This window comes from Pleurodeles waltl, chromosome 7 (genome assembly GCF_031143425.1).
Source record: "Pleurodeles waltl isolate 20211129_DDA chromosome 7, aPleWal1.hap1.20221129, whole genome shotgun sequence".
Classification (NCBI taxonomy): domain Eukaryota; kingdom Metazoa; phylum Chordata; class Amphibia; order Caudata; family Salamandridae; genus Pleurodeles; species Pleurodeles waltl.
Genome location: NC_090446.1, coordinates 78,969,057 through 78,986,999, shown reverse-complemented (window position 1 = coordinate 78,986,999; position 17,943 = coordinate 78,969,057). Strand labels below are relative to the sequence as shown.

General features: G+C 44.5%; 1 protein-coding gene across 2 annotated transcripts in view; it reads left to right on the top strand.

Moving 5' to 3' along the window:
• Positions 1-17,943, top strand: part of LOC138303681 (solute carrier family 2, facilitated glucose transporter member 1-like) — a 91,439-nt gene that overhangs the window by 26,044 nt on the left and 47,452 nt on the right. For both annotated transcript variants that reach the window (XM_069243008.1, XM_069243007.1), the window contains exons 2-3: positions 2,239-2,311; positions 6,087-6,182. In XM_069243008.1, the coding sequence (XP_069099109.1) occupies positions 2,297-2,311; positions 6,087-6,182 (111 nt within the window). In that variant the 5' untranslated portion in view covers positions 2,239-2,296. The remainder of the gene's footprint in view (positions 1-2,238; positions 2,312-6,086; positions 6,183-17,943) is intronic.

The following is a 17,943-nucleotide window of genomic DNA, read 5'->3' as shown; positions in this document are numbered from 1 at the left end:
TCACTGGTCAAGGGAGTGTCAGGAAGCCTTTGACTTTATAAAAAAAGAAATTGTAGAATCAGTGAGTCTGAAACAGTCTGATCCCAATGATCAGACAATCATTGCAGTGGACGCCAGTGCACACGGTCTTGGGGCGGTGTTGATGCAAAGAAGGATGGGTCACGTACGCTTAGAGGAGCGGAAACCACATATTCTGTAATTGAGAGAGAGGCCCTAGCATGTTGGTGGGGTGTTAACTATTTAAAAATATATGTGTGGGGCAATCGATTTGAATTAAGGGCAGACCATAAACCCCTGGTAGATATATTTCCTACCAAGGCAGCCGGCAGAGCAACACCAAGGAAAGCTAAATGGCTTTATCGATTACAAGAGTGTGACTTCAGTTTAGCATATGTTCCGGGATTAGTTAACAGATATGCTGATTGTTTGTCGCGCATCCCCATACAAGATAATGTGGATAATGAGGATAACCAGAATGGTGAAGAATGGTTGGTTGCCAGTGTCAGTGAATCGTGTCGAGGTAGCATAGGAATGGAGGAATGGTTGCAGGCATTGTGGGATGATGAAATTTTGAGCACAATGTGTGAATACATTGCAGATTCAACTAAAATACACAATCCGAGGGACATGTTGCGTGAGTATAGTAAATTGTGTCCAGAACTATCGATGATAGATGGAGTGTTGAGAAGGGGTGAGAGATTAGTGGTGCCTGTGAGTTTGAGGGAAAAGCTGGTGAACCTGTTACATGAAGGCCACGGTGGTATGACAGGGATGAAAAGGAGAGCTTGTGTGGACTTTTGGTGGCCAGGTATGGACAGGGATATAGAGAGGTGTGTGCGCAATTGCGTGGCATGCATGTGTAGCAACAAATCTCATGTACTAAGGGAGTCAGCTATATCAGGTACCAAATTTCCGGAGAAACCCTGGCAGAAAGTAGCTATGGACATTTGTCGTCCATTTGTTTCCAGAGGAATAGTGGGGAAGTTTGCACTAGTTCTGGTAGACTACTTTTCTAGATGGCCAGAGGTGGCGTTCATGAGAGAGGTGAAGACTGACAATGTAATTAATTTTTGCGAAGAGGTGTTTCGCAGAGAGGGTTATCCTGAATGTGTGGTCACTGACAATGGTCCACAATTTGTGTCAGAACAGTTTAAGGACTACTTGAGGAATTTGGAGGTGGAACACTACACCACCGCTGTCTACAATCCCAGAGAGAATGGTCTTGTCGAGAGATTCAATAGAGTGTTGAAGGAGTGTGTGCAATTGGGTGAAGAACAGGGCATGGATTGCAAAGAAGCTGTCATAGAAATGATTTGGAATTATAGTAATACCCCTCATTCAGTTACTGGTGAAACTCCTTTTTGCTTGTTAAAGGGGAGAGTGGCAGTCACTAGGTTAACGCCACCATGGATGAACAAGGCTAAGGTTAGGACGACAGACAGAAGGGAGATTGAGAAGAGAGTTGAGAGGTATCAGAATAAATATGTCTAAAGACATAATGACAGTGTGAAAAGAATTGGTCCTAAATACAAAAAAGGGGACTTGGTTAAATCGTTAGTACCATGTGGTCAAAGAAAGTGTTTATCAAAATGGTCTAAGCCCAAACAAGGAATCTCATAGAACACTTTGAAATCCCCATGCAGAATCTCTGATGGTCTTCAACCCAGGCATTGAACCTCCTGTAGAACCTTTGAAGGCTTTTTACTTTCTACCAACCAATGCCTCCCACATGAATTTCAATGATGTCTTATAGAAGGCTTTAAAGCTTCCCAAAACATATTTTAAGGCATTGTGTAGGACCATTGAAGGGCTTCTACACACATTTTGAAGTCCATGAAAGATTTCAATGTATCCTACAAGTGACCTCCTTAAGATGCTGAAAGTCTTCCTCTGCAAGCTTTGATAGTTTCCGATTGAACTTTTGAAGGCCTTCAACAGAAGCTTTGCGACCTTCTATGAATGTTTGAAGGCCTCATACAGAAGCTTTGAAGTATCCCCTACAGACGCTATGACTGCTTACTACAGAAGATGTGAAAGCTTCTTGTTGAAGCTTTGAATTCTGCCAGCGGAAGCTTGAAAGGCTCCCAGGTGACATGCCTCCTAGGCAGTGACATCACAGAGGTAGTGTCATGAGTTACAGACTGCAGTCCTCCCTGGGCCGCTGGGCCTGGGAGAGATGGAGGAAAAGAGAATACCTGATTGGATTACTCAGTGCTGTCCATGTTTTCTTCAAAACAGGAAGAAAGTCCATCTAGAAGTCGGCAACCGTGGCAAGCGCCCCAAAACAAAACATTCAATGTTGGAAGGCAAGGTAAGGAACTTTTCCATAATGTAAGATGAAAAGACACTAAAACAAGATGGGTGCAGATAATTTGAATGCTTTATTTATTATACAAATCTTCTAATTTAGTTACAATATACCCCTTTATAAAGATACCATATATTCTGTAATAAAACTAAACACATGAATTTGTTTAACTACTAAAGCTCTATGTACACCATTTTTTGAAACATAAAATTATGACTACACCATAATTTGCTTTAATCCCAGCTCCTCAATAACACTGTGGTTTTATCTGTTTGTTAACAGTTTTGACAGATCAGCCTTTTAGAAGTCAGGTTTATTTGTTTTTCTCAGTCAGTTGTCCTTCTTGCTCTACATGACTGGAGAAAGGCAGAGACCAACCCCTATTTTAAACAGGTAGAACACAGATGCTCTCTCCTGTCCCTCTGACCAGCAGAAGCTGAGATACTCAGTTTACTTGGTGTCACCACTGGACTATTTCCAGCCTGTTCCCATGCATAGCCAGCAGCCAAGAACATATTGTGACTAGGCACCGGAAGCCCCATGGAGGTGGGATATGGGCCACATGGTCCTGCTTTTTACTGACTCCAAAGAGTGTGAAATAAACTCTAAAGAGTGTGGAGTATGAATTAATTAAATTCAAATATGGACCATTATGATGGTGACAATGATGTCTACTATTACTTCAAGGTCTTTAGTATGAAATGTCCTAATCACTGCTAGGCTGCACCATTTCCCTCTGCACTCACACGTAGGGCCGGACTGGGAGCCCAAAGCAGCTCAGGAAATTTTGTCAGACCAGTCCTGAGGAAGGGGGGGTGGTGGGATGGGGTGCAAGTATGAAGCACCTCTGCTCTGCTGCTTTTGTTAGTGGGGGCCAATATTGCAGCACCTCTGGAAAACCAGCCCCACGAACAAAACCGGCCCCACTTCTGCAGAACCAGCCCCTACCCTTCCAGCGTTCCAGGGAAACGCCTGATGCCCGCTACAGCCAGTCCTGGCCTTTATACACCGTACATAGCTTTGCATCATACCATGTGTCCACCCGCTCCAGACATGCCTGGCCTTGTTTGTGGCCAATGGGAGGTGTTGCACAATATCAGTCCTGCATTTGACTCTTCTCCTTATCAGAAACATGTACAGAATAATTTCTCCTTGTCCTGCTCCACATTCTTCACCTCAGGCCATCATCTGCCCCAGCTTGCTGGAAAACCACACACTGTTGAGGTCTTACTACAGACAGCTTGATCTGTCTGTTATCAGAGCTTTCCTCATCAGTACATCAACACAAGTAAAAAGAAGCATAGAGAGAGAATGAGCTCTCTTCAGCCTCCTCAGCCATTGGTTTTCATGTGTTTTTCATGGTTTGCCATTGCTTGGATAGGCTCTCTGTCAGACACACAGCATTTTGAGTATGTGACATTAAGGCCCATATTTATACTTTTTTAGCGGCGCATTTGCGTCATTTTTTTAACTCAAAATCGGCGCAAATATACAAAATACAATTGTAAATTGTAAAAAATGATGCAAAAGCAGTGCTAAAAAAGTATAAATATGGGCCTAAGTGGCCCTTTTATCAAAACTGCAGATGCCATGTGTTGTGCAGCCTCATCCAGGCTGTGTTCTCTGATGTATTTACTTTACTGACCCACAGTTGCAGATTTGTGGCTGACCTGCTTGCACTGAGATGCCTAATTCCTGTCACAAAGTCCCAGTGCCATTGTCTAATTGCTTTGGCATATTCACTAGTTTTACTTTCCTTGTCAAAAAAACATATTGGACTTACAGTTTTTTTCACACGGTATCTACAAGCAGACACACAGGCTTTCGTAAAGAGCAGCAAACGAATTGACCCTTTATCAAAAGTAACTATTATGCAATATTTCATCCACAGTAGACTTCAGATTATCTAGTGCCCAAAGCAGTAAGGGCCACATGTATTAATATTTGGAATTGCGATTCCCTAATTGCGATTCCATGCGAATCACAATTAGGGAATCGCATTTCCAAATGTAAGAAACTCCATTAAGTTTCCTTTGCGATTTCCGGTGGGTGGCAAAATTAATATTAATGAGGTAGGTCACAATTTGCAACACACCGGGAATCGCAAAAATCACAGGGATGGTGGCCTGCTGGTGTCAGCAGACCACCATGTCTGTGATTGCTTTTAAATAAAACAATCTTTTTTTTTTTAAACGCAACCCGTTTACCTTAAAGGAAAATAGGCTGCGTTTAAAAAGAAAATTGAAACGTTTCAGTTTCATTTTTTAAGAGTAGGCAATAGTCTGTTTTCGCATGCATTCACAAAGGGGAAAGGTTCATTTAGGGACTCCTTCCCCTTTGCGAATGGGTTAGTACCATTTCGAAATTGCTGCTAACTGCGATTGTTTTGCGATCGCATTCACGGTTATAAAACAATCATACACACCATTTAGATTTGGTATTAGGAAGTGACGCCCTGGACACGCCCCTTCCTAATACCGAATCGCAAAACCCAAATTGCGATTCTGTAACAAGTTACTGAACTGCAGTTTGGGCTGTGTACATCCCAAAAAGCATTTTTCTAGTCGCAAACGGGGCTATTCTGGGAATCGCCCGTTTGCGACTAGAAAAATGCTTTGTACATCTGGCGCTATGGGGGTCATTCCAACTCAGAAGACCGCCGCGGTTATTCTGTGTTTCCCGCTGGGCTGGCGGGCGACCGCCAGAAGGACGCCCGCCAGCCCAGCGGGAAACCCCTTCCCATGAGGAAGCCGGCTCCGAATGGAGCCGGCGGAGTGGGAAGGGTGCGACGGGTGCAGTAGCACCCGTCGCGAATTTCAGTGTCTGCTAAGCAGACACTGAAATTCAAAGTGGGGCCCTCTTACGGGGGCCCCTGCAGTGCCCATGCCATTGGCATGGGCACTGCAGGGGCCCCCAGGGGCCCCACGACACCCCTCACCGCCATCCTGTTCCTGGCGGTCAAAACCGCCAGGAACAGGATGGCGGTGAGCGGGTCGGAATCCCCATGGCGGCGCAGCAAGCTGCGCCGCCATGGAGGATTCAGCAGGGCAGCGGAAAACCGGCGGGACACCGCTGGTTTTCCTGTTCTGACCACGGCCATGCCGCCGCGTCAGAATGCCCTGCGGAGCACCGCCAGCCTGTTGGCGGTGCTCCCGCCGACCCCGGCGTCAGAATCACCCCCTATGTCTTTTAAAGTGGATTGTGAATATACTGGCTGGTGGCCGTGAGCCCCTTGCTAGACAAGTGTTTGGGGTAAATTCCTGAAGAGAAGAGGCTGCACAAATGTGGAAAAAAACAGAAGAAAGATTGTTGACTGTCATTACTATTTCATATGTGCTTTTCATTCGTTTTTTAGGATTGGCCCTTAAAACTAGTGTTGGTTGGACTTGAGAGCATTGTGGCAACGTGGTATTCAAGGAGAGTGTCACGGGTCCTGCTTAACTCTGCCTACTGTATTCAATTTTTATTTTCTGCCTGAATGAAAGGCTTAAAAGCAATGTATTTCAGTGTGAAGATGTGAAGCTGAGGCCCATTGGAACTTTAGCTACTGTCAAGCATTCCTCTACATATGTGGAATTTACCGGGTAATCAATCCCCTTCCTGCACAATGCCTTCTAATTTGGCTTCACCACACAATTTCCGCTTCCTGGTAACTACCATCGAATGAACCTGTTGCAATGAATGTGGTAATCACTGCCTGGCACTTTCTCAAATGTGGGCATTAACTGCTACTAGTGGCTTTTTGTCTAAATTTACCTGTTTTGTTTTCTGTGTCCAGGAAGTGACATGGACCCTCATCAACTCAGTCTTCTCATCTGTGCTGGGCTCCCTTCAGATTGGATACCACACCGGGAACATGAACACCCCTCATATGGTAAGGCAGGGCGCGGGGCAGATTGGCTGCATGGCTGGATGATAGGTACCCTTTTTCTCAGTTTCCTTCGGGCTGCAGATGTAGCGACCTATCAGCGTTATGTAGAGGGTATTTGCACATTTCTGCGTATAGGAACAGCTTGTACAGCCACACTGATAACATGAGTGGGCGTTGACATGCCTGCCATGTGAGGCCGGTACAGTTTATGCTTCAAATCCTCCAGGTGGAAAAATGGATGAGCTATAAGAGACAAGCACCGGATCAGCCAGAAGACAGAATTTTCATGATGCCACTGTGAGGGTTGTGGTGTATTATATGGTATGGTTGTGCGACCTTACTGTGTAATTGGCTTTCAAAACTGTTGTGGGTCCAGTCAGGCTCATTTGTAAAACCTTAAGCTCAACTCTGGGTAGCTGTGGCTTCGAGCAGCAAGGCTTAAACAAAGGAACTAGTGTAAAGCATTTAGAAGCACCAAACAATAAAATAATAGTCATGCAACAAGAAAGAAATCCAACACCTATTTTTAAAAATAGGTGATATTTTTATGAATGTGTAGACACTAAGATGAGTAAAATCCACCAGAGCATTCTGGAGATGTATAGACTTTCAAATAAAACACACATCTTAGCTTTTTAATTCAAAGCACAAACAAGCATTGGTAACTGTAAGGTAAAGAAACTTTTGGAAAGTTTGAAAGAGTTGTGTTCTGCTACTCCCACCTGCCTTGGACAACCAATTCTGACATGGAGAAGATCAGGGGGCTGATATGAATATTTGGACAGTTACCTGGTCACCAAAGCCGTCTCATGTCCAGTTCCACACTTTATATCAAGACTGCCATAGACTTCAATAGAATGATCCTAATGCTGGGGATGCAGGACTGTAGGGATGATGAAAGATGCTCTGGCTGCTGTGCGGTTTATGGGGGTGTCCTTGCAGTTATTCCTTGGTCCACAGGTAAGATGGGCTGTCTTTAGTCACATGGGTTGGTGTCCCTCAAAGTCCTCTTTGAGCCAATAGAAGGCCAGCTGCTGCTGGGCTACCGATCTTAGGTACACATCGGGTCAAGTTGTTTCCTTTGGTGAAGTGTCTATATGTGGTGACCATCATGGACTCAGATGACACTCCTGATTCCAGCAGACTTGGGTTCAACTTTTGGCAATAAAGAATCAGTCTCTTGGGTTGCCCATTGGCACTCAGGGGTTATTTAAAGAATGTGGCTAGTAACTTGCCGGAATGGGTTACTTTAGCTTTGATGGCCGTGGTGCTGCTTCAGGGAAGTCAGCCAACTGAACCTTGGAGTCACTTTTTGGTCTGGGGCTTTTCCATGATCCAAGAACCACAGGCACAGTCCTCTCTTTGCCAGGTCCATGGGTTGACAGGACAGTCCTTCTTTGGTTCTTTCTCCAGTTCCATTGTGATCTGAGGTTCAGGGTGCCAGGTGTGCCATATTATATATGCTCAGAAAGTGCCCTTGGATGGGCAACCAGGATCCCTCACGCCCTGTGATGACTTTCGGCTATGTGTGGCATCTAGCAATCCCAGAGTGAACTATTCTGCCCACTCCCAGGATGTCTGAACCCTTCCTTGGATTTTAGGAGCTAAGTAGCCCACCCTAGGTGCTACATGCCCAGGAGAAAACCAGTTTAGCCACTGATTTTCCCTCTCTGTTACTGCCGCCAGGCTGTCTACCTCTTTAAATGGACAGTCGTACATGAGTCTGATTGGCTTTTTTTTCACCTAAGAAGCTCGACCTTTGGGCCAACACCCTCAGTGACTTCCTGCAAGGGAAAAGTGACGCCTTTCTTTGTGTCAGGCCTCTATTGTTCCTGAGCTTGGCAGTCATTCACACAACTCCCTAAGAGGGCAGAAGGCTGCCTGTTGGGCAGCGACTGTTTGAGGTCCATGGAAAAAATGGACAACAGATGGGCAACTTTCTAAAACTTGCCTTTCCCTGAACGTGATATTAAAGTTGACTTGGGCAATTTGATACCCATTGTAGCAGTCCTATTTAGAAGTTAGCTGAACTGGGGGTCAGTCAGTAACTCTGTGTAACCCAATGGGGCTACTAACGTTTCTAAACTAAATCGACAACTTGGAAGTTTTGCTGTTAGGACATGTTAAAAGTATACACCCTTCTTAATAATGTACAGCTCCATGCTTTAGGGCTCCATAGGCCTTCCCTATCGGGAGACATATATATTGTTAAAGGAAGTGGGGACTTTGCCATTAGTTTAAACGGCAAAGTGGAACTAGCAGTTTTAAAACTGCTCTTCCAGGCTGCAGTGGTAGACCCGAGCCATTTTGTCCTTTGTCACACACAGGGTAGCCCAATTACTGCTGCCACCCTTGGAGGACACTCCACGTTATGTGCCCCGGCTACACTTGGTACAATATACTAGGGACTTATAGGTAAGTCAACCTATCCCAATCGTGGGTAGCCTATTCGACATACACTTTGTAAGAGGTTAGAACATTGCCTCTGAGGTCTGGTTGGCAGGCTTCAGTGCACTCTTGGAGTTGAAAAACCAGCAGCATCAGTCCAGAACTTTGGGGGTGATCATGCAAAAAAAAAAGTAATTCCCCTACACCCACTGAGTGAATTGTAGTATTTCTATAGCACTTTATATCTATGATGCGGCTATGAAGTGTTCTGATTTCAGTCAGATTCCGGGCACCCTTTCAAAGTGCTTGGTTGTCAGGGTGTTGGATGAGTTTGGTCTCTTTTGGAAGTGTTGGGTGATGTGCTTGAGGTTGTGAGTGATTCTTCATATGGCACAGCAAGTGATGCTGAACATAAACAAAAGATGTTGCTTAAGGTTAAGAAACAGATCAAGCTGTACATGCCTAGCGTTTTTAGTAGTAAGGTTTCTACAGTTTGGTTCATGCCAGTGAGGCAGGAATGCAAGACTGAAGGAGGAAAGAAAATAGGAAATGAGGAAAACATGTATCTGTCATCTGCATAAAAATGGAATGAGAACCTAAAAGAGGAGGTTATGTCCTCCAGGACTTCGTGCATAGAGAGAAAGGAGATGTCCAAGGACAGAGCCTTGAGGGATGCCAAACGTGAGGTGGGTGGGCACCGTTTGGAATCACACAATTTCAGTGTGTTTCTGAAAATATAACTGGTGTTTTAAGTCATTTTAGAGCAAAGGCGCCATAACTTGCTACATGCTACTGAAAAACATTTCTCTCCAGAAGCTGTTATGAACTGAACTCATCTGTGTAGAGCAGATCAGAGGTTTAAGCAATTGGGTACTAATGGGAACTGAGTTCCACTATTTCAATGTCACTATTATTTGCATCCAATCCTTTTAATAACCAATTTAGCAGTTGGTCCTCAGTGCCACACACCTCCACCACCCTGGTTACATTTCCACTTCTTTTTGTTGTGCTTTGATCTCTTGTTAACATTGGTTAGATCCATCAGATGTGTCAGTGAAAGCTTAACCCTGAGGGTTTTCTTGTGCATCCCATAATGGCATAGAGGATGCGGTTGTTGTTGACCAAGGAGTGCATTCACATGGGTGGGTTGTGTAGACCCGCTGTTTGAATGGGGTTACTGGCTAGTGTGGCTACCTGCAGCCTGCTGTCAGTAGAACTAAAGGGAATTGTTATGTGGGTTGATGACTTTCAGCCATTATTATTTGAGTATTGGTGAGTATTGGTGTGAGAGAGATTAGGGAAAAATTAAGCAAATTAAGACTGTTTGTTCCAGTATGCACCAATTTTAAAAAGTGTCATATCCTTCTGACACAGATAGAGTGATGTCCCTGCATGACTTCTTTAGTGCTTCTTGCTTCCAATCACCAACTCTTCATTGGTGATGCTGCTTCTAACCTTGTTGTGCTAAAGGCCGCTTTCATTGAAGCAGATAGTCTTCTAGCACATGTTATTAGATGCAGAGCTCTTGAGACCATGCTGTGGATGGGAAGCACATCAAAGGTATTTACCTAAATGAATACCTTTGTTTCGTGAAGGACAAAGTTTCATCTGAGCTCCTCACCGAATTCTGGTATGGTCTGGTCGGTGCACTATCAACAGATGTCACTCTGATGGCGTCCTGCATTTCACCAGCAAGACCAGGAACTCAACCACTGGAGGAGAAGCATGGAGTGACAATGTTGTAAGAGAGCAACCTCATTAGGATGAATTTGAGCTCTGAATCACTTTGAAAGGCAGTCTACCATTGAAAAGATAAATGTGTTCCTTTGCCTGAAAAGAAAGACTATGGGGGTCATTCCGACCCCGGCGGGTACCACCAAAAGACCTTACCGCGGTCAAATGACCGCAGCTGTCATTCTGACTTTCCCGCTGGGCCGGCGGGCGACCGCCAGAAGGCCGCCCCCCGGCCCAGTGGGAAAGCCCCAGCAACGATGAAGCCGGCTCCGAATGGAGCCGGCGGAGTTGCTGGTGTGCGACGGGTGCAGTGGCACCCGTCGCGATTTTCAGTGTATGCGTTGCAGACACTGAAAATCATTATGGGGCCCTGTGAGGGGGCCCCTGCACTGCCCATGCCAGTGGGCAGTGCAGGGGCCCCCAGGGGCCCCACGACACCCGTTCCCGCCATCCTGTTCCTGGCGGTATTTACCGCCAGGACCAGGATGGCGGGAAGGGGGTCGGAATCCCCATGACGGTGCTGCAAGCAGCGCCGCCATGGCTGATTCCTTGGGCCAGGGGTAAACCGGCGGGAAACCGCCGGTTGCCCTTTTCTGACCGCGGCTTTACCGCCGCGGTCAGAATGGCCCAGGAAGCACAGCCAGCCTGTTGGCGGTGCTTCCGTGGTCCCCGGCCCTGGCGGTCATGGACCGCCAGGGTCGGAATGACCCCCTATGTAATCTGTTGTGCACTCTTTCATTTGCTTTAAGATGTGAACAAGAATTGCCTGGTATGTTGCCAGTTATGCTTACTTGTGCAGTAATTTCTGTGAAGGAACTTCTGATTTGCAAGCAAGGCTGATCTCAGTGGTAACTCTCAGCCTTGATCTTCTCTCATATGTTTGGTCACTGGGCAGCAGTTAGCTCAGTGATCCAGTCTGCCCCCCATGAGCTCCTACTTCACCAACAGCTTTTGGGCATGGTTGCGGTGGAAAAGCCTGTGGATATAGGTGGCAGCTCCCAGACCCACAGAGGATGGAGGGGGAACATAAAGTGACAGGTGATACTCTGGGGGGAGCCAGACCAGCTTGATGACCCACCTCCCATGGTCAGCGAGTGGCAGTCCCCAAATTGGTTGACGTCACTTTCCGTGGAGATTCACGATCAAAAGAGAGTAACTTGGTTATCTAGTTGGATTGCACCTGTATTGCGGCCTAGTGACAGCAATAATAAACAACTTTTTCCACAAAGGAGAGAATTCGGGACCATAAGGAAAGGCCTCTTAGTGACATCCCACTAGGGAGTATGTTGTTGTTTATCTGTGTTGTGTATTATACATGTAGTGTGGTGACAATAAATCCAGTCAATTAAAGATCTCTGTAGCAAGACCCAAAAGGCCCAGAAACTGTGGCCAGCTTCTCCCAGACCATTATGTACCTTTGGAAAATGCACTGGTCAACAGTACCATTTCTTCAGCGCTTGGAGAGTTCTCCTGGTGTATCAGGGGCATCACTATTTTTTCCAGACCAGGACTTTCATGCTAAAGGATTTGGACATTGGGGAACAGCATTGCAACCTCATCCTAGATATGGCAGACCTTCTGATGTCATGGAAAGGGTGCTCCAGAGTTGGCCAGTAGGCCATGTAGGGCTTTCTGGCAGCAGCGGCTGTTGAGTCCCCTGAGTCCAAAATAAAAGAGTCCCCCACTTCTATATGAAAGGTGGTGGCATCTAGAGTACATAAGGGGCATCTGACAAATTGTGATGCTTGTGCCAAAAATGCCTTTCTCTAAATAACCCTCTCTGTTGTCTGTTGAGATATGTTGCTATGGCCTTCAGTATTTGTGCTCTGAAGCATTACAAAGAAATTATTAGAGGATGATGAACTGCACATAAAATATCAGAGTTTTGGGAAAGGTTTATAAAAGAGGGTTCCTTTGCAGCTAATATTGAAAAATGTATTGATTATGAGTGATTGATGAGTGATTATCTGTGTACTCTAAGACTATCTCTTTACAGTGGGACGTTTTACATAAAATGCAGAAGGCCCTAAGGACACTGTAAATGATGCATGAACAACGCATAATTCTTACTTTAAGGCTCTCCTTGATGTAGCCATTGCACTTTAATGAAAGATCAGTTATTTTGTTCGACAGTGCCTAGTAACGTTCACAACAAGAATGACCACCACGTAAAGTTGTTCGTGGTAGTGTTCGTGATTGGCAAAATGTGGTTTCACCCCAGAACTTTGTACTTAATCAACAGACCTTAGCCAAGGTGTATGAAGTACTTTCTAGATTTGAGGCCTCAGAATTACTGAGGGTCCATAACAGATGGAGGTTTTTCTAAGGAGGCGACAACATACAATGTTAAGAAACCTTAATATTATTCTAAATCTGACTTACTGTTAGTGACCTCCTAGGGTTGCAAAAGCCTAAAGATGTGCTTTCTGGCAAAATCAAAAAAATAACTTCTGTCTAAGCAGTAATGCCAGGATACCCTCACGAGTGATAGTGCACTTCCCAGCTACACATAGCATATCATAGTAAAAAAAAGAAATAGTCGTTTGAATATCGGCGGTGCTTAATTTGTAAACAAATAAGTGCCAGATCCCTGGTCAGGAGGTCACTTCTGCTTGCACCTCCCATTGCCGCTGTCAGAGCTGCCAGTTACAGTAGCAACACAAATACTAACCATTACACTCCTCTAAATGTGACAGTTCAGACTATTCCAGGCCCCCAAAGCTATAAGAATAGCTTTGGTGGCAGGTATTATGTTTTTTAATGTCTATTGAATTAATAAACAACTGTTTTGATCACCTCTAATTTAGACAAACAGCACCACCATGTGACAGTCTGTCATAAGTGCCAGTGTTAACAATTAAGTGCTGGTGCTGAGTACCGGAAACAACCGGCTCAAATTAAGCACTGAATATCAGGATTACACAGTCTGCAAATTATTTCTAGCCTATCATCATGATCTTTTTTATATGATTTTCAAACTAAAGGTTGGATGGTGATCCCAACCTCTTACAAACAAAACTCGACATTTTACACTCTCTATGAAATATATAATAACATAAAGCATATTTTTCTGCTGCCATTTACTAAGCAAATGTTTCTAAAAGTCACATTTAAAACAAGTTATAGCCACAGATGCTGTAATGCCTCGACAAATGACCACATCAGATAGGTTTCGTGTTTTTTCTTCGAATCCTCTACTTTTATGACTTCTTCCATTAACTAACATTCAGAACATAGAGTATGCCCCTGTCAGGTAAGGTTCCTGGTCTCTTCTGAATGTTAAGGCTGCCACAGAGAGTCAAAGAAACCCTGAAGAAGATTAGGGGCCAGATGTAGGTAAGTCACAAATTGCGACTTGCAATTTGCGAGTCATAGTGATTCGCAAATTGCAACTCACAATTCGCGATGCAGAAAGGTGTCTCACACACCTTCTGCGACTCGCTATGGGGTTGCAAAGACCCACCTCATAAATATTTATGAGGTGGGTCGCAGTTTGCGACCCCATAGCGAGTCTAGGCACTCACGGGGATGGTGGCCTGCTGGAGACAGCAGACCACCATGTCCGTGATTGCTTTTCAATAAAGCAGTTTTTTTTTTTCTCTTTGCAGCCCGTTTTCCTTAAAGAAAAACGAGCTGCAAATAGTAAAAATACTGAAACCTTTTTGTTTCGTTTTTTTTCAGAGTAGGCAGTGGTCCATAGAACCACTGCCTGCTCTGAAAAAATAATTTTGTGAGCATTCACAGAGGGGAAGGGGTCCCGTGGGGACCCCTTCCCGTTTGCGAATGAGTTACCATCCACTTTAAGTGGATGGTAACTGCGACCAAGTCTACATCGCGGTGCAAATCGCAAATAGGAAGGGAACACCCCTTCCTATTTGCGACTCGGAAACACATTTTGCGAGTCGGTACCGACTCGCAAAATGTGTTTCTGCATTGCGTGAGGCCTTTAGCGCCTCGCAAACGGCGTTTTTCGCCGTTTGCGAGGCACAAAAGGCTACCTACATCTGGCCCAAAGTGACATGTTGGCAGAGGCAATATGGCAAACAGATCCAAAGTGCTCCAATGAACTTGTGACTAAGGGCCCGATTTCAATATAGGGGGCCAGGCCATCCTCCGCCAAGGTGACAGACAGATTTAGAAAAGTCCATTGAAACCGTCATTTGAAAGATTCACAGCAACTGCAGTCAAGGCGGTTCCTGTGAATGCATTGTAACTTTGGCGTATGGCTCTGTCAAACATGACGGAGCTCTAACACCAAAGATGCATTTTTTTTTTTTTTCGGAAACAAAATGCCAATGTGGGATTTTGTTTTTCAAAATAAAAAAACAATGCTGTCCCCCTCACCGTGAGAGTCATCTCCCATAGTGAGGGGTGCATTTTTATGTTTTTACTGCCCCTTACCACCAGGAATTTCCTGGCTGTGAAAGGGAGTCAAAAACATTTATATGTCTGTCCATTTAAATTGGGCTGGCGGACGTACAGACAATTCTCTGACAGCCCTTACTAACTCGGGCCTTTGGAGAACTCTGGCTACGGTGGAGACAGAGTAGTCACTACAGTCACCCAACTATGGTCCATCTGCTTTTAGATTTGCCAGCTGACCATTATTGTGGCAGGAAGGGCACTCCATTGCATATAAACTTGTCCCCAAGTCTTTCCTTTTTGCTTACTCGGGCACTTTTTGCGTTCGTGCTTTCACAAGAGATGTTCTCATATTTCCTTTTTCTTTTTGTCATGTGTGTCATTTTATAAACTAATTTTTTGCAGAAGGTCAATTAGGTCATGAAAGAGAAAGGTTTGTGGAGATTAAAATAAAAAAATCTTAATCCCACCATGTCTGCAAAATGACATCCAGGTTGCAGCCTAAGAATTTGTATTGATGGACATGATGGCATGTGGCAACAGACTATTCCGAAGAGTTGTGTTGTTGAAGAAAACTTGGAACTATTTCTTGTACATTTAATATAGCTCTTTTAAGAATAGATGTCAGCTGAAATGTTAGCGTGTTGTCATTTTCAGCACCAACAACAAGAGTTAGGGTTTGTGACTGATTCATTCATGTGTTCCATGGGCATTGGCCCCTTGTAATTACTTATTGTTTTTGTACTTTTTTGTTATTTTGAATGGCACACTCATTTTCACTTACACTGCGCCATCACTTGGAGCACCTACCATTGATTTCAGTGTGATGATCAGTCTATTGGTTCAATATTTCAAATACAACACTGAACATCCTCATTTTTGTGGATTACTTGGTCCTTTTTTGTTAAGACTGACCGATTGATTCTTCTACGTTAAATTTGACCCATTACTTGCGGCAGGCATGCACCTCAGTGTATCTATTTTTTTTTTTTGGTTTTATATAGCGCGAACTGGACCTGAGGGTATTGGAGTGCTTTACACGAGCACCAGTGACGGTACACAAGGACACATTCACATTTGGTGGGCATGGCGAGATTAAGGGCCTGATTACAACTTTGGAGGAAGGTGTTAATCCGTCCCAAAAGTGACGGATATACCACCAGCCGTATTACGAGTCTATTATATCCTATGGAACTCGTAATACGGCTGGTGGTATATCCGTCACATTTGGGACAGATTAACACCTCCTCCAAAGTTGTAATCAGGCCCTAAGTGATTTACCCAGAATCACAGGATGTTGAGCCAACACCAAGATTTGAACCTGGTTCCCCAGCTCCTAAGTCATCAGCTCTGGCCGTTACGCCACATACTCTCGCTCTCTGTGGCTCGGGAAGAATTCAAGCAACTTGTGAAGTCATTTCTATGGAACCAAAGATCCCAGGGGAAACTGGTCAATCCTTGTAGCAAATCTTGGCCTTTGTCTCTGGAATTAGAGAAACCAGATCGCGCTACAACTTTACTGATTAGCCCAGTACCTTCTTTTAGGCTTTGAATCCCAAGGCTGATCCAGAGATCTAGGTGCCACCTAGCTTACCTCATGAAATGGCAGCTTCAGCCTTTCAGCATTGTGAAGACGATAAAACTGCTAAGTTGTGTAATACTACAATTAGGCCTACTTTAGTGATGGTGCACTTCTGTTTGTGGTTTTGTATTTCAAAAACTATGTAGTACACAATGGGGGTTATTCTAACTTTGGAGGAGTGTTAATCTGTCCCAAAAGTGACGGTAAAGTGACGGATATACCACCAGCCGTATTACGAGTTCCATAGGATATAATGGACTCGTAATACGGCTGGTGGTAAATCCGTCACTTTTGGGACGGATTAACACCTCCTCCAAAGTTAGAATAACCCCCAATGTGTTTTCACATTTATCTGCTGAATCAGCTTCTCTGTATTTTGTGTTTTTTTCTCTATTTGTGACAGTGAGTGTGTGATTCCATAACTTAGACATGACGCATGTGCACTTCTATAAATTAAGACTTTCTTCATCTTCATCTTCCATTGTGGTATATCACAGAGGTCGCTTGCCGTTTGCATATCACGCACTATTGTAGGTAGTACATGCACTTCCTTTCATTTGTTTATACATCTGTCTTCTAATTCCTTACAATTAACATATCATTACATGTCTATGGTCCTCATTACGAGGTCTACGTGAAAACTGATGTAGTAAAACTACACCTGGAAATACCAATACCTCAGGATACGGTAAATACCAGTTGGGGTGTCACTGCACTATTATGAATTTTTGCACTCATGATGAATAAATGAATGTCAGAATTTCTAAAGCACGCGGCTACTCCAGGGAGTGTCGAATTGGAAAGTAAGATAGGCAAAGCGATGCGTTAGAGAGTGAAAGGCCAGGTCTTAAGTTGCTTTCTAAAAGAGCGTTCATTGTCCTTTGCCATAACTCGGCATGCAGGCTTTTCCAAGCTGGAAGACCCAAGTGGAAGAAGGATCTGCCTCTGTTTTGTGCTCGCTTTACCCTTTGACCTTTGGCGTAGTGGCCGAGGGATGAGCGCAGCACCCTGAAGTGGGAGTAGAATTGAACCCTGGAGGACAGATTCTTGTCCAGTCTGGTACAGAGCCCTATACATAAGGGTCAATGTCTTAAGCAGGATCATTTTTTAACAGGCAGTGTAGGTTCTTCAAATGAGACGAGATCGAGACATGCCTAGGTAATTGGAAAGCCAGGCAGGCTGATGCATTCTGCACAGTTTGTGATTTCTGCGGCAGATATTGTAGGAATCCTGTGTAAAGGGCATTGGCATAGTCCAATCTGTACAATACCAGGGCCAGAAGAGTCAGATGTTTGTCAATCTTAACACCAAAGTTTTTCACTACTTCTTCTTGGACATTAGGTGGAGGAGCCTCAACCTGTTAATGAGCTTGTAGGTCAAAAGTGAAATTGTGTCCAAATACTGACAATCTCAGTCTTATCAGTGTTTCATTTGAGTTGATTAAAACCCATCTACTGAAAGACAGCAGATAAGCAGGGCTTGATGGCATCTTGATCGATCAGCTCGTCTTTCTTAAAAGAAAAGAGTAACTGGGTGTCATCGGCATACAAAACTATCTTGGTCCCGAAAGACTCGACTAGTGTAGCCCAGGGAGTCATATAGATGTTAAACTTAGTTAGGCTGAGGGCCAAGCCCTGGGACACTCGCACCAGGACACTACCCTTACTAGATGAAAAAGGTTTCAGCTGGACCATTTGG